Source organism: Anser cygnoides, chromosome 3, assembly GCF_040182565.1.
Source record: "Anser cygnoides isolate HZ-2024a breed goose chromosome 3, Taihu_goose_T2T_genome, whole genome shotgun sequence".
Classification (NCBI taxonomy): Eukaryota; Metazoa; Chordata; class Aves; order Anseriformes; family Anatidae; genus Anser; species Anser cygnoides.
The window spans coordinates 97,643,757-97,661,082 of NC_089875.1; the positions used below are offsets into that span (position 1 = coordinate 97,643,757).

General features: G+C 40.3%; 1 protein-coding gene across 1 annotated transcript; it reads left to right on the plus strand.

The window, feature by feature from the left end:
* The first annotated feature begins 3,399 nt into the window (after window positions 1-3,399).
* On the plus strand, window positions 3,400-15,916 carry KLHL31 (kelch like family member 31). The gene is made up of 3 exons (XM_013172313.3): window positions 3,400-3,597; window positions 5,909-7,112; window positions 8,977-15,916. Exons 2-3 carry the CDS (start codon window positions 5,941-5,943, stop codon window positions 9,707-9,709), a joined length of 1,905 nt encoding a protein of 634 aa, XP_013027767.1. The 5' UTR covers window positions 3,400-3,597; window positions 5,909-5,940; the 3' UTR covers window positions 9,710-15,916.
* The last annotated feature ends 1,410 nt before the right edge of the window (window positions 15,917-17,326 follow it).

Sequence of the window (17,326 nt, forward strand, 5' to 3'; positions counted from 1 at the left end):
GTAGGGAAGTTGAGACTCGGGTCATCATATGAGTGATGTGATTGAAGCTGGGTTTCCCGTACACTGTATGAAAGCCTTAATTATCAAGCCGCTCGGTTTTGCGGAATGAAGAAAATCTCCTTCCTGTGTTTCTGCACAAATCTGAAAGATCACAGTTTCATGCCAGTGATGAATAAAATATTTAAGATCTCAAAAACATTAATAGAACAAGAAATATGTCTTACCCAGGTGTAACTGCAAAATTTCTCATATTACTCGTCATAATTTTTACAGAGAAAAGTGACAAGCCTACTTGGTCCTTCAGAAAGGCCCTCCGATGCCAACTGTCATGAAGATTCGTTTGACTGCAAAGAGGAACTCCTGCAATGAAGAAGTGGGGGTGCTGCACACAGGCTAGCTCTGATAATCGCTCCGTGTCACTACCTGCCAGAGAACAGTGGTGCGCTGCCAGCTGTGCTCTGAGGAAACTGAAATCAGGAAGAGAAGTTGGCTGTGCATGAGCTAAGAACAGCTAGGGAGGAGTTCCAAGGCCTGAACTGATGTGAGAGATTTGGCTGAGCAAAATTAGGCAATGATCAAGTATTGTGGGAGCTCTGTGTGGCTGGGGAGATCTGACTGACCAAATAAGTGCTGGTTGGTTTACTGCACACAGTTTCTCTGAGCCACTATCCATGAAATCAAAGCCTGTTTATTAGATTCTACACTATGATGGTTTATCCTATGTTTATTCTGTTGCTTACAAAGAAAATGTATGTTTCTTTTCCATCATTTTATTAAAAAGACTGCAGTTGCAACAGAAATTCAATATGCTTTCATGGTATCTCCAATCTGCAGAAGGAGCTTCAGCCTTCCTGAAGTCATTATGGGTGAGATTACTCAATACATTCAGATTAATGCATTTAAAGATATCTTTCATAACTAATTATCATCATTAAATAAATATGGGCTTTTGAGGTGCATAATACTTGGCTGAGTATGCACAAAGGGTTCAGAGCCAAGAAAGCAATAATAATCTAACGCTGAGCCATAATTTTATTAACAGTTTTAGTTGAACAAGGTAAGTCTCCATGTAGCCATGGCTGTGGTGCTAGCATTCCACAAACACATTGAGACATGCTGACTTTAGAGAAAAGGCTTTACATTTACCAGAAAGAGTGCAGTAGTGATTGCACATGGATTTGAAAGGATATAATTGCTGTAATTGCCTTGAGGCCTATGTTTGCTGATAAAAGATCCTTCCCTATTGCTAATTCTGGCTCATGTGTGTGGAGCAGATAATAACAATTATTCTTGCTTGTTGGGCTATGAGCAAATCTCTTGAAACGTTTGTGTATTTTTTTCCATAAAGAATGTTAAAACATTGCTACATGATGTGCTACTGCTGCATGGATTGATTGTATTGTCCTTAGTCACTCACACAGCTGATTATGGAGCAATTTTATTTTATTTTTTCAATTTTTATGAGATTTACTTATAGATAAAAAGATACGTATTGACAAGCTTAAAATATTGCCAAATATGTACTATCCTTTCTTTTAAATGAGAAAATCATTTGTAACTAGTTTTCAGGGACTTACATTTTCCGTAGACAATTATCAAAATATTTTCGTAGTAATTAATTTCTATCCCACTGGAAAGGAAATAATCAGCAAGGTAGAATGTTATTTGAAGGGAATAATATTAAGAACATCTGTTTAACTATAACAGCATTTTAAAAAAAATATTAAAGTCTGAATTTTAAAAGCATATCACAATGCCAGGCTAATCCTAGTACAGTTTACCTTTGAAGAGACTTTGCTGTATGCAGATTAATGGAAAATGAGAATGACAGGTTCCAAGATCAGCTTGCATGCTGTGTAACAGCTACGTGTGGTATCAGCTGTGTTCTGATCTTGAAGACCAAGTAACTAAAGTTTTTGTGGTTTTGCCCTAAGGTACAACCAGAGTTTCAGAAATATGGGAGATGTTTGACTGTGTCAGCATTAATACACTGAAATGCTGAGGCATGCCTCATGTGATGATTATCTCTATACGGCACAGCACAGCTCAAAGCATGTTCAGTGTTTTCTGGAAATTAGAAATTAGTTTTGTATTCTCAGGGGGGATAATTCCTTTTTGTAGTTTGTGTGCTTTCTTTTTTTTTCACAGTGAATCACATAGGGATGCTGGAAATACATTTTTAGATTCTGAATAAGACTTAAATTTATTTTACATCTTGCAAATATGTTTTTATGATATGGTATTAAAATTAGAGCGATCTTTTATTTTCTACAGATCACGATAGCATATTCATTCTGGAGAATAAATGCCCCTTTTAATGAATAAACTAACTGAAAAATAACAAAGAAGATATTCCTTCTCTGAAAAATGTTGGCTTTTTAGGGCATCATTTAATTAGACAAATTGATAAAAGTCCGGCTGTGAGCTATTAGAAGTAGTCTGACAACATCCTACTCCCCGTTCTGTTTTTTCATTTTTGTCATGTAACTACGCTAGCACAGCAATGCCCTTTTGTTCGAAACGACAAGTGTTATTTTGCAGCAGTTGCTGTAAAAGCCCATCATCCAAGCCAGAAGCTAATCTAATGAATCTATCGGATTAAGCATTACATGAAGTCCAGCCAAGAGAAAATCTTCCCTTTCTGTGCTGTCCGTATCCCCCGATGTCCCTCCTTCCCCATGCAGTCACTCCCACCCCCTTTACCACTCCCATGGTATGAAATTCCTCTGGGATGTGGAGACTGGGCTTTAAATTTTTCCTGGGGATTTCTGGCCAGAGGTCTTGAAGGTAAAACACTCCGGTGTATTTTCTAACCCACAAGTCGGGAGACCTTCTCGAGAGACAGATCAGAGCTCAGATCTCTGCGCAAATATATCAGGGGTTGTGAGCCAGTGTCCCTGGAAGCCGAGACAAGCCTATATGGAAGCGGTGAGCTAACGCCGAGAAATAGGACATGACAGTGAATCCCTGTCAGTCTGCTGCCTTCCCTCTGCCTGGAGGCAAACACCTCAGTCCAATGAAAAGTGGAACTAAAGTGCCAGCTTCTCCGTGCCGTTACCTGCGGGTTGTTTTAGACATGTTCCCCAGAGCATACTGGCTTTTGCACATCCCACCCTTAAACTTCACCGTCTCCCAGCATTGCTCAGGGAGCCCGGGCACCCAAAGATGGGGAATGTGATGGTCCACCCTGCGCTTACTTGGCACAATCACTGAATGCTGTGGGTCTGCCGTTTTCATCTACCTCCTTTTCTGCCTTGTACCGGAGCATTTCAAGTATCCAGGTTTGTTCCCCTAGTTTCTGAAGGCCAGGCAGGCCAGGGAAACTTAACTCCCGTGGCTGGGCAGAGGCAGAGAGCAAGGCACCGAGAGGAGGGGTCATTTTAAAGAGCACCGAGCGCAGGCTCCGGTCTCTTTTGCTCACTGTGACAGAAAAGGGTCACACTAGAAACCACAAGCTGGGACATACCAAGTGGCCTCCGATCTTTCTCCTTTCTTTTTACCACTTTTCGTCTCTTTGTCTTCTCATTTTTTCTTAGGAAGAGGCATTTTCACTGACAGCTTCTTGGACAGCTCTGGGACAACATTTTTCTGAGGAGGGTAAGGGGTTTTTAACGCCTCACTTTAATAGTGTTTAGAAGATAGCATATTAAAGGGGGGAAGGTTGTGTGTTTGAATGCATTGGTTTGGGACCCTCAATGTCCTTTGGCATAAGTTGTTGTAAAGCAAAAGGAAATTAGGGGATGGCAAACAGCTAGGGGAAACCAAATCATCCAGGGATTTCAAAGCTCAGTAACTTGGATTTGTTACAGGATTGCTTGATTTGTTTCACTGGTTTTGCATTTCCTGTCACTTACGCACTTATACACTAAACTAGCTAGTGCAATTTCTGCTGACAGAAAAGTAGTGTTCAGGAAAAAACTTTGGAAAGTGGACATTTTTTAACAGAGAGCTTCAAATGACACATATTTAAATGTGCTCCGCAATGATTTAGTGAGGCAATAAACATTAAGTGGTGCGTGCATTAAAATTTTTAAGTTATGGGTCTCTAAAAATACGTAGAACCACAAATATGACTGCCAAACTAATATGCCCTTGCCAGCTCTGAAGTTGTGGCTATTAATATGAAAAGCTATAGCTATGTGGCTGACATACAAAGACATCCAAAAGTTCTGTTCTGGTTTTATTCTGTGTCAATAATCATACACTGCAGGGGAGGTAACATAGTTTTATTGCAAAAAGTTGCATTAAACAACGAAGTAGACTGAAGCACCAGATGCACCTCCGATTGAACCTGTCTTAAAATGGCAAGCTGCTCGGAGGTTGCTATTCTCGGAGGTGACTCTGATAGCTCTCAACAGATGCAGCTCTGGGAATGCAGCCGGAGCGGGGGGAGGCGGGGAGCAGCTGACCCCCGTGCTGGCACCCAGACATTCGGGGCCCGCAGCTCACGTCAGCTTGCGCTGACACTGACACTTCCAGCACACATGGCCTTCTCCCTCTGCTGCTCTCCACACGCAGTCATCACCCGGCAAAAGAAGAAAAAAATCCTGGTACTCACAGGCAGCAACCATTCCTTTCTATAATTAAATTACCGTTTTGTTGCATGCTGCGGGCTTAAGGGAAAATTGATGTGCTGAGATTTCAGACTGAAATGTGACTGCATTGAAATATGACTTCTTATAAATTGATCTGAAGTAATCCAGATTGTTTTATCATTAAGTAGCAATACTTCATCTTCTGTCTTTTGTGAGCACAAGGATCACAAAGAATATTAGCTTGTGTAAATTCTTTTAAAATCAATGGATATATCAAAGAGAAATGCTACATTTGAATAGGTTGCGTGCTGATCTCAGCAATTCTATTTTAACTATGTTATTAAAGACCAGCATTTTCCTTCACTGTATGTTTGCATACACATATTTTTTGAAATAAACTTTTTGAGAATTACTTAAGAGCCATCTCACATTGAATTTGACAAAAACCTAGGTCTTCATTTCAGCAAAAGCTGAACTTGCCTAGAGTTGATAAGTGTGGTTCAAATATCTCTTCTAAGATAACTGTATGTGAACAATTATTCCCTTCACACATGAAGAACCTGGTTAAGGTAATACATTCTGCTACAGTTTGCACGACATTTTTTCCAGATAAAAGTTAGACATCATCTCTTCTCCCTAAATGTCCTCAAAATCCTAAAAGGAAGGTTAAGTTTAATAGTTTCAAATTACTGACATCGAAAAGCAAGCAAAGGATCTATAAGTAGAAGGTATTTGCAAATCTGTCATGGGAAACAGAATATCATCAGTCTCATAAATCTAAAGTTATAAAAAAGTGAAGCAATTTGGAGCAGATCCTAAATCTAAAATCAAGATATACGTTATACCCAGAATTCACTTTCTCCTTCATGTTTTACGTTACTCTTTCTTTAAGAATTTCCCCAACTCTTAATATTTCTTGGTCAAACTCTGAATTCACTTACCTGTAAATCTGTATTAGCCCTAGAACAAAGCTGGACCATATCTTTCCTATGTTTCAGATCTAGCGCCTGGCTGACTTAAATATATATTTCCAAAATTTTACACTCTGGCAAACTTGTTTAATGTTTAGGAAGATAATTTAACTCTTCGAATGTGATGACAATATGGAAATATTATTTTTATGATCTTGTTATTAAAAAAAGGAAAATTACTTGTAGTTCTATTCGTCATAATTTGAGTATCCATTGTTATGAATAAGCAGCCACATTACAATTTAGGACCATATAATAGCTTTTAGAGAGGTAGATTATCCCACGTGTTTTATTTTTGTGGCATTTATATGTATTGACAAAGGTTAGCTTTGTTGCATAACCACTCAGATATTAAATTTCACAACTGCAGTGTAGCTCTAAACTTTTTCATTTTATTTTTAGCAAGCTCTTGGCTGTAATATTTCATTGCAGTCATGGCACCTAAGAAGAAGAATGTGAAGAAGAACAAAGCAGATATCAATGAAACGACTATCATTGTGGAAGACGGTCCCCTCAGTAAACTAAATGGCTTGAATGGACTCTTAGAAGGAGGCAATGGTTTCAGCTGCATCTCATCTGAAGTTTCTGACTCATCATATAGCCCAAATCTCTTGGAAGGTCTAAGCAGGATGAGACAAGAGAATTTTCTTTGTGATTTGACTATCAGTACCAAAACCAAATCTTTCAGTGTTCATAAGGTGGTGATGGCTTCAATCAGTGACTACTTTCACAACATCTTAAAGAAAGATCCATCCACCCAACGAGTAGACCTCAATGATGTGTCCCCATTGGGTCTAGCTACTGTTATCACCTATGCTTACACTGGAAAACTTACTCTCTCGCTTTATACAATAGGTAGTATTATTTCCACAGCAATTTATCTTCAGATTCACTCCCTTGTAAAGATGTGCTGTGATTTTCTAATCCAAGAAATCAGTGTTGAGAATTGTATGTACATTGCCAATATTGCAGAAACGTATGGACTAAAAACGACCAAGGAGGCGGCACACAAATTTATTAGAGACAACTTCATTGAATTTTCAGAAACGGATCAGTTCTTAAAACTTACTTTTGATCAGATTAATGAACTTCTTGCAGATGATGACTTACAGCTTCCTTCTGAAATTGTTGCATTCCAGATTGCAATAAAATGGCTGGAATTTGACCAAAAAAGAGTAAAGTTTGCTGCTGATCTCTTAGGCAACATCCGTTTTGGTACCATCTCAGCTCAAGACCTTGTCAATTATGTTCAAACTGTTCCGAGAATGATGCAAGATGCTGACTGCCATAAGCTCCTGGTGGATGCCATGAACTATCATTTGCTTCCGTATCATCAGAATACACTGCAGTCCAGAAGAACGAGGATTCGCGGAGGTTTCAGAGTGTTAGTTACTGTTGGGGGACGCCCTGCTCTAACAGAGAAGTCTCTTAGCAGAGACATCTTATACAGAGATCCTGAAAAGGGATGGAAGAAGCTTAGTGAGATGCCTGCTAAAAGTTTTAACCAGTGCGTGACGGTGATGGATGGATTTCTCTATGTGGCCGGTGGGGAAGACCAGAATGATGCCAGGAACCAAGCCAAGCATGCAGTCAGCAATTTCTGCAGGTAACTATTTATTTAAATTTATTTATTTATTTATTTATTCATTCCACACAGTGCAGGGAGAAGACTGAGCTGGGTTGTGATGTGCAGTGTGATCAGATCAGGTACCTGTAAGGAGGACAGGGTGGAGGAGGTACGGATGCTGTTCTGTACTGAGTTTGAATGAACAGAAAAATGCAACTGAAATATGTAAAAACTTCACCATGGTTACCCATGCACAATGAGAAGAGGGGAAGACTGAGAAATATTCCAAGTGGAGGAAATAAATAGGAGAATAAACAGGAGTTCTAGGAGTTTCTAAGGTAACATTTAAATGCATGAAATCAGGCAAGGTAAGATTTTTTAAATTTCATGAGCTGATGATGCCTCACAGAAAGTTCCAAAAAATTCTCTGAGTTATTATAATCTTGCCTTTCTGTGCACCATTCACCATATCTTTAACAGCTCTTGTACTGCATTTCATATCCTTTGGCTTTTTTATTTATGACGAGTTTAGAAACTACATCATAGCCTCTTGAAGGCTATATTTCTATCCTCCAAGGTACTCCAAACAATACCTGGCTTATGATTCTTCTCTGTCATCATCTAAGAACCATACTGGTGATTGCAAGGGCAAAAGAGTATGTAGCCTAACGTGCAGTAGTCAGATGAATGGTGCTAGTTATTGATTAGTTCAGGCTAAAAGCTGATGGCACACAGTAGCTTGAAGCAAATGCTGGAGGTGAGAAAACTCATCTTTTATCTAGTAACAGACCGTGTAACAGGCTATGGACAAGCAATGCCAATATGCAGCCTAGCAGTGCTTCCTTTTCTGCTCCCGGAAAAGAACATTAAGATAACTTCTCCCAGAGAGGTCCACTAACATACCAAGATAATGAATAAGGAAAATTCTCTAGGTCATTTCTATTGTGTAATCTGCTTTGTCAGAAAAATACAGCACGTAAAGGAGACTATGCTGTTGCTCTCCCAACCTTCCGCCTCGAAGCTATGCCTCACATTCTCCAGCAAGTTGTGTGGTCGCTGCACGCCCAGGTTGTGTGAAGGAGGTGGGGGAATCCTTGTGGTCCACTTGGTGTTCTGCTCCCTCTTCAGCCTTTATTCTTGACAATGTCAATCCACATCAGTGTGTCTGTGAACTTGCTTTCAGAGCTACCGATAAGAATGCCATATAACAGCTAGCAATTACTTTTCACTTCCTCATAGTCTTTTTCTTGTGTGATTCTCTGGTCCCTTCAGCATGCAAAGGGAAAAATGTATGGGTCTACTAATGCACCTCACCCAACTCCTTGTCCGAAGGAGTTGTTATGTACTATTTGCTACTTCTAAATTGCTTGTTGAAATGTCAGGGACAGAGGACAGCTATATTTCACATAGGTTCAGAAACTAAGATATCCTCTCCACATAAATACTACTTGATAGGAGTAGCAGGGAAAGAACACTTACCCTTACTAAAAAGGAGCAAATATAAACCACCACCTCACACTTTTTAAATTTTGTCATCTTTGCTGTAGGCATAAATCGCAATCATTTTAAAATTTCTATTGTATGTTAAAATTATTGCGTTCCAATATTCTTATGAGGTTATTATGCAAACTCAAATTACAGAAAAGAGACAGATTTACTTTATTGAAATAATATTGGATGTGGATGGTACTAACACAGTTTTCTCCAAAAAAAACTAAATTTATTTTGAAATTTAGCAGGAGTACCAGTGTCATTCCACTGACTTCTGCCAGGCTAAAGAAATAGCTGAACACAATAGTGATTTAGCATTCCTCAGCCACTGTAGTAGTGGGACAGATTTAGGAGTGTAGAACTTACCATAGCCGCACGTGGGATGGTTACCCTCTGTTTTTAATGCTTTCAGATACGATCCCCGTTTCAACACCTGGATTCACCTGGCGAGCATGAATCAGAAGCGTACCCACTTCAGCCTGAACGTGTTCAATGGCCTCCTTTTCGCAGTGGGCGGTCGCAACTCGGAGGGTTGTCTCTCCTCGGTTGAGTGCTACGTGCCTGCCACTAATCAGTGGCAGATGAAGGCACCCCTGGAGGTGCCCCGCTGCTGCCACGCCAGCGCTGTGGTGGATGGTAGGATCCTGGTCACAGGAGGTTACATTAACAGCGCCTACTCCCGTTCAGTGTGCATGTATGACCCCAGCAACGATAGCTGGCAGGATAAGTCCAGCCTTAGCACTCCACGAGGGTGGCACTGCGCCGTGTCCCTGCTGGAGAGGGTCTATGTCATGGGTGGGTCACAGCTGGGCGGGCGAGGGGAAAGGGTGGACGTCCTCCCCGTGGAGTGTTACAGCCCGTACACGGGGCAGTGGAGTTACGTGGCGCCCCTTCAAACCGGGGTGAGCACGGCCGGCGCCTCCATGCTGAACGGGAAGATTTACTTGGTGGGGGGGTGGAATGAGATAGAGAAAAAATATAAGAAGTGCATTCAGTGCTATAACCCAGATCTCAATGAGTGGACAGAGGAAGACGAGCTGCCTGAGGCCACTGTGGGAGTATCCTGTTGTACTATATCCATGCCCAACACCAAGACAAGGGAGTCCAGGGCGAGCTCAGTCTCTTCTGTACCAGTCAGTATTTAAACATTGGTCAGACCAGCAACCGGTAAAAATGTTTACCAGCACAGCAGTTTAATTAACCCTTTAAGTAGCATTTCTGTGCTTACGTGGAAAAAAATAATTGGCTTTGCAACAATTTTAACAGTGCAAATTGGCCATTTTTCCTGATCTTTAAGACAGGCGGCGTGAAACAACATATTAGGGATAAGATGAATTTTCTTAGCAGGAAAAGAGTTAAGCCATAACAGTAGAGAGAATTTTATTCTGTTCCTGACTTTGCCACTGACCCACTGTGTTATCTGTGGCAAATAATTTATTTGTGACTTGGTTTCCTTACCTGTAAAATAGAGATAAAGTTGCTTCAGAAGATTGTTGTGAGGCTTTTTTAATACTGACTTTTAAATGCTTTCAGAACTCAAAATGAAAGCCAAACATTAGTAGTAATAAAACTCAATATACATTGGAAATGTGCCATGTCATTATAAAATTTATCAGTTTTGTTCTTTTCTAAGCATTTTATTTTTTGAGAAACAAACAAAAAAAAAAGACAGAAAAAAAAAAAAAACCAAGAAAAAATTGCATATAGCATGTACATACTTTCCGTCTGGGGCAGTGATATTCACAGAATTTTTTTCACAGTGTTTTCTCCTTCAGAAGCTAGAAAGAGATCCCTATCTTCTGCAATGAGACATTTCAATCCTCTTCTCTAATGCTGTGACACGGCTTTATCAAGACCTGAATCCACAAAATACATTAGCTCCTGTAAGCCTTATGGGCCAGCCCCGAGGTCTGCCTCGGGTGCCAAAGACCTCTTCTGACCCCCATGTGTACACAGGGAGCAGACCGCCACCCTGTCCTCCTCCTCATGCCAGGGAGACTCTCCTGTTACTCCCAGAGGAAGGTGTGAAGGCCATGCAGTATGTCTCCTCCTGTTCCAGCTCTACCCATCTGTGTAGGAATGTATCTCGGGGTTACTTCTGGCTTCTGAGAAGCCAAAAAGCCAAGAGGGGCAAAATCTGGAAGCTGAGTTCATGCCAGGAGGCACCGAGGCTCACGGTTTCTGAGAGCGGAGAAGATGCACAGAGCATCTCTCCTACTCAGTATTATTCTGAAAAATTCCCAGTGCAGTGAGGAACAAAGTATGTATAAAGACTGCAGGATCTGCCTTTAAGCATAGTGTATGTATATGGAGAACAGTGAATAATGGGAAAGTGGATGAAATCAAAGAGGCTTTCCTTAGAAGTGACAAAGAGATACCTTAACACCTTTCTTATCAGGTGTAGACACAACATCACCCAAACTAACCTTTCTCTAGACATACTGTTAGGTACCTCCTTTGAAGCCTTTGTTACAGCCTCACTTGTATTTTGAGGAGCTCTTACTCAGGTTTTTCCAAAGGCTAGGCTAATGCTGTGCTTGTTGAATCCTGTGGAGTTTTCCCAGTGAGTGAAGTCTCTGATCAACTCAGATGATTTTCCAAGAACTTTGTTTCCCCAGTCTCAGCATGCAGTGGAGGAGTGAATTATGAAACCTAATCCTATTCACTTGAGCAAAGGGATATACAGCCCATAATGTCCCCTTAGAACTTGATACCGAAGGAGTGCTGTCAGTACAAAATGTCCACATCCTTCTGTTTGAGAAGGAAAGAGGCAATACAAGGAACTAAAATTATTTAATATAACCAAAACAGTAGAAGTTCACTCACTTCAACCAATTCATAAAGGCCTTGCATGCAGTTTCCGTGGATTATAATTGACACCTCCAGGCTCCAGGGCCAATAGGAAGGCATACTCTTAGCAACATTTACAAGGCAGCCAAACTTTCATGTCATTTGCAAAACAAAAATGCTATAAAACTGTCTGTATGTGCAGACTTTTGTCAAGACAAACATTTACAGGACTTTGTTACAGCTACATACTGAGCATCAGCAATGGGCGTGACACGGTATTAGAGATGATGTGATTCACCCTGTCCTTCGGGATTACACTGCATGGTACTCAGTCCTGTTTTCCAGTTCTGACTTAGAATTCATGTCTGCATCCTGACTACACAAACTTAAATCCCAAATTCTATTTCTGAGTACTGCGTGCTATTAGAATATACTGCGTTGCGATGACTTGTAGTCAGAGTAGCAGTCATATTGTTCTGATTAATTTAATTTGCATATAGTTATCCTTTGTATTTTCTAATCCAAATAATAGTAATCCAAATCTGCAGTCACAGAACAAAACATGGAATTGTATAACAGAGTAGGATCACTGTGTTTTAAATACAAAAATGCTGTTCCTGCCCACTCCAATCAAAAGCATTCAGAAGTTGGAAGGGACGTCTGCAGGTCACCTGGTCCAACCTTTCCCAAAGCCATGACCACATGTTCTATATGGAAATATTTAAGATGCTCTTTAAAAAATCCATCTGCTCCAATATTTTTTGTAATATTGTAATACTATTAGATGTAGTTGCTTATACACCCAGGTCAATAAAGACACACATACACAAATTCATTTATATCTGTTTAGATACACTATTTATTTAGCGGTTCTAAGACACCCATTAAGATGGCATTTAGGAATTCAATAAACAGTCATTTTGGCCTCAGATAAATATGGGATAAGGTTGTGTCATATGCAAGTGCCACTTTTTTCCCTTTAGGGCTTCAGTTCCAAAATGATACAAGTAGTCAGATGTTGCTGCACGCTTTCCTCTTCTATGAACCAATGCTTCCTATACATCAACACTGATCTTCTGTTTTTGGATAGAAAGTTATTTGTGGATGATGGGCTAAGTGCAATGAAACTATTCTCTTAACTACTTAAAGGGTTAAAAACTTTGGGGGCCAAATCCTTTTCATCTTACTCACAAAAAAAGTTCCATTGACTTCACTGGGACTGTTGAATAAGATGTATAGGATTTCAGACTCTTGGCCAAATTCCGGCAGAACAATACATACAGATGCCTGCCAAAACTGTCATACCCATAAGGAAGACTGATCTCTCAGCCCTCACTGCCCTTGGCCACGACAAATCCATAAGGAGGTGTCCTAGGACAGGAGTCAAGCACCACTGGCCACATGTTGCTTCCATTGCACAAACTAGGTACGTGCCATAGGCCAAAAATCTTAGGTAGATTAAGAAAAGGTATTGTTATCAGTATAGCACTTCATTGTGTTATTTTCGTTATTTTCTCTAAACATCTGTTTAGGCTTCAACTGCACATTGAGCCAGGATTTGGCCTTTAATATATGGCAATATCAGCTGAACTTAATGTTGCTATGATCATACCAATGTATTGAGCGAAGTGTGACATTTTTATGTACAATCTCATTTTGTTAGAACTGTAAAAAGTGGTTTGTCTGTTATGTGTTATGGGACAGTGCTCTTCCATTGTCCAGTACCATTCTTTCAGTCTCCAAATATTTAATAAGAACATTTCACTGGAACTTAAAATATTGTATATGCCGAAAAGAAATTTTAAAATGCAATTTAGGAAGTACTGGACATGATAATATTAAGTAAAGCAGAACTTCCAACTGTATGAGACACAGGTTGCTAAAACACTATAAGAATCTTCTTTAATGCTATATGGATAGAAAAGGAAAAAAAAAAAAAAAACTCATCAAAATTCCTTAAGCCTATGCATTTTTGGGTCTACGACATCTGTGCTTCCAAGGAATTCAAATCTGAAAATGACCTTTCTTCAGCCTGTGAATGAAAGAGTTTGATAATGTTTTATTTTCTTGTTTAATTGTGCTTGTATAGGTGCATGGGAGAGTGTGTTATGAGGTTGTGTGTGACGGGGTTGCAAAATTATGCTGAAAGGAGTTTTTTGTGCATAGTTCTTAATCAAGATGAGACCACGGTTGTTTAATCTTTTCCTGTAGTTAAGCTGTAAGATCATCTATGTATGAGTGAAGAGTCCAGTAAGATTAAGTGCCAACATCCAGCTGGTCAAAAAGGGAAGTGGACGAACTTAGCATCAACCAAAGCTATAAAGTGTTAAAAAGCGTTCTGTGTTGAGATTTTTAAAAAGCAGTTCTTGCAGGGAAAAGTACGTAATGAATGAAATGACTGAGTAAGACTATGTTACCCTGAAACCTAGATTCATTGAGCCTACAGTTTTAACTCTCAAAATTCATGCTGGGTTTAGAGGGGGTATTTCCCTACTAATGGCTGGGTTTGGTTGCAAACCCAACAGTCATACATGTAATTGTATGAGCATGCAAACCATCTTGAATTCAGTGGGGCTTCTCTTGCATACAGTTATTCTTATGCTTTATGTTTGGCAAAGTAAAAAACAAGAACTACATCCATGGGGAGACAAGCATCAATACACGAGGAAGGCCAACATGGAGGTATTAGACTGATACTCAGTGTTACCATTCAGCTACCTACTTATCATGCTGTACCTGAAATTTTTAGGGGCTAGATTTCCCCATAAGGGTTATTTCATTGGGGTTAACTGCTCAGTAAAATCCTGCGTAGGCTCCAGGGACTTCATTGTTTTTTGGGCTTACCCAAGCTGGGAGATCTTAAGTTCTGAATCTGCCTGCTTGGAGTATGCAATAGTCCTACTACAGTCTCCTGGCCTTTTTGTAATGAATCTTCTCATCCTTTTGTCAAAGACCTACTTTGTATAAGTAATCAAAAACATTTTAATGAATGGATTTGTACCTCTGACTCCTCCATGCAGGAGGAGTATCTCTTATCATAGAATCATAGAATGGCTCAGGTTGGAAGGGACCTTAAAGACCATCTAACTCCAATCTCCCTTCTGTAGGCAATGCCACCCACTAGATGGAGTTGGCCAAGGCCCTATCCAACCCAGCCTTGAACACTTCCAGGGATGGGGCATCCACAACTTCTCTGGGCAACCTGTTCCTGTGCCTCACTACCCTTACAGCGAAGAAGTTCCTCCTAACATGTAATCTAAATCTATCCTCTTTTAGTTTAAGACCACCCCTCCTTGTCCTATCATTATCTACCTGAGCAAAGAGTCCTTCTCCATCCTTTTTATAAGACCCCTTTAAGTATAGAAAGGCCGAAATGAGGCCATATCTTTTTAATTTTCTCTTCTCTTGTCCATAACTGAGTGACTCTCTCATAGTCCACCAAAACAGATGTTTGTAGTGCATGGAGTTGTAGAGCTCATAAAAGCTCATCTGTGAATCTAATGCAAAAAATCTCTTTGCTGGTGGCCACAGGAAAGAGAAGATCACATTCTGAAATGCCTGTTGGGAAAAAGGGGTAAATAGTGAGTCACTGGAGTTCATTTGAAAGTGTGGCACTGCTCAGAGCTCTGTTCCCAGCAGTTCCCTAAAAAATAAAGGAAAACACATGCAATTCTGTACAGCTTGAGTGAGAGTTTTACCGAGCAAAAGACTAGTATGAGCTCGTTGTGTCAATGGAAATGGAATTTTCAATAACAATACAGGCAGTTGGTATACTTGTGAGGAAGACATAGTTGATACCTGTTGGTAAGAATGGGAACACACACATTTAGATACACTGGATGTTACACTAGTTGCTGCCTTGGCAATTCTGTTGTCAACAAGAAAAGTTTAAAATATAACTTATTTGTGTAAAGCATTTCCCTGGCTTATGACTGTTAGACATCCTGCTTATACAAATAGGTTTTCTAATCACACACTTTAAGGATGGACTGTGATAACACAAGGGAACATATTTCAACAGGAAAATCTATACATGTCATGTGAGAATATTACTACTTAAAAATTAAAATATGTGGTGCAGCAGTTGTTGTTAAGAGGAATAAACCAGCATGTCAGTATTTTTCATTGTATGCTTTAAATAAAACTGTTGACATGTAGAGCAAACAAATTATTTTTATTGTCACGTCAGTTTGAAACTCTGAGACTCTCTTTCTGCCTGGCTAACTCCTGGTTGCAGTTCAAATCTCCTTTGTTTTCTGAGCCCCGTGCTGATCGCTGGTTTCAGAGCAGCTATTTGGCATTTCTGTTAGACCCTGGCTGTCAAACCACCGTCACAATGAGCCACGCAGGATGACAGTGAAGCCACTTTTATCCTGTCTTTTCCATTTTTTCACAAGGAAAACGTTCTTTTAACAATGCATTTCACGGTCATTTTTCGTCATCAAAATGCCTAACAAGACATGAAAACAGAGTAGATGTCTGATTAGCAATGTAACGTTTTCATTTTGATTGTATAAGTAACATTAATGGAAATAAAAAAACTAAGTTTCAAGGAAAAAAAATAGTCACAATTCTGAAAACCAATTAAGCTGTGCCACTGATGAGAGGTTTTGAAGCAGTAAAGAGTGTTCCCCGTGTTTTGACCCCAAGAGCTTGCTTCAAAGCATGATTTGGGATTCTGTGGAGCATCTATGACAGCCAGATGAGACTGTTGACCATGAACCAGCACCCCTGCACATCTAGAGCAGCAGCTTGTCTCCTTAGGTCGCCTGAAAAGATGCTACCTGCCTGCAGGTGTGCTCAGCTGTGCATCGAGCCTGAAGGTCAGGAATCAAGTGTCTGAATGTTCCCCTCGAGTCCTATTTGACGTGCCCTGCTCTGTCCCACTAGTCCTTGGTAACTACAGCATTTCAAATGTGCTGAAGCTCTTATCCAAAAAGCTCTGGTAAATTATGCGTTATAATTAATATAACTCACTGTAATTACCCTACATAAATCTATCATCAAAATTTGCATTGCTGTTCCCCCCATCCTATCTCAAATCCTAATAAGAAAGCTTTTCAAATGCTAAGTGCAAGCTTTATTTCCTTCAGGGAGAAATCTATTCAAAGTGGTGATGTCTGAGTTTACCAGTGTAAATAAAGCGGTAAAAACAGTTCTTAGGGAACAAATGCATCCCCGGAGCTTGCAGCTTTTATTTCACCTGGTTGATGGTGTGGAGCAGAAAGCAAAAGATTCAGGGAACGTGGGCACAGAACTTCTTCTGCCCAGCAAGCATGAAGTGTTGATGTTTATCGGTAAAACTTTTCCCAGTGATCCTCAGATATTGGACGTGAATCTTTGATAGTCTCAGATTTGTCTCTTCGTGTGAATGATGTTGCTGGAGAAAAGGACAGTGCTGATTTGCTTGGCCTAAGGAAATTTCTTTGTATGGAGGCATAAGCTTTAGAAAGAGACCCAGTATAGGATGTGTCATTCACCTATTCAAGCCAAAGTTTTAACATTTATTTGTAAAGAAACATAATTAGGATCACAGCAGCCTGACAGGGATTATGACCTGTTCTTGTGCAGAATGGGAAGAGCAAGGCTCTCCCTTGATCTCTTGCCAGGGCTAGCAGCACACTGGTCCTGACCTCAAGGAGGGAGTGAGGCCAGTGAGGTATTGCTGTGCCCCCACCACTAAAAGGCCAAACAATGTGCTGCTGGCGTGAATCACCGCTAGATGACTCCTTCCTGAAGCCAGAGAGGGGAACAGGGAAGAAATGTTAAATTTCCAACCTGAACCTCTACACCATCACAGCTAGCCATGATCTGCTGGGAGCAGATCGTAAACGATCATCTGGGGCTTGTCTGTAAAGGGAAAGATAGAAACTAACAGAGCATCACAACGGCTTAGAAGCTGTCTCTGAATCCGCAGGCCCTTCGTCTTCTGGCTGTAATCTTCAAAATAGTTCAAGTAGCTGGGGTGGAAA

What these genes read in the sequence shown, in the direction of transcription:
- KLHL31 (XM_013172313.3), top strand. Translation starts at nt 5,941, where the DNA reads ATGGCACCTAAGAAGAAGAATGTGAAGAAGAACAAAGCAGATATCAAT. An exon ending in GCAGTCAGCAATTTCTGCAG is followed by an intron (nt 7,113 to 8,976) that starts GTAACTATTTAT and finishes TAATGCTTTCAG; the next exon opens with ATACGATCCCCGTTTCAACA.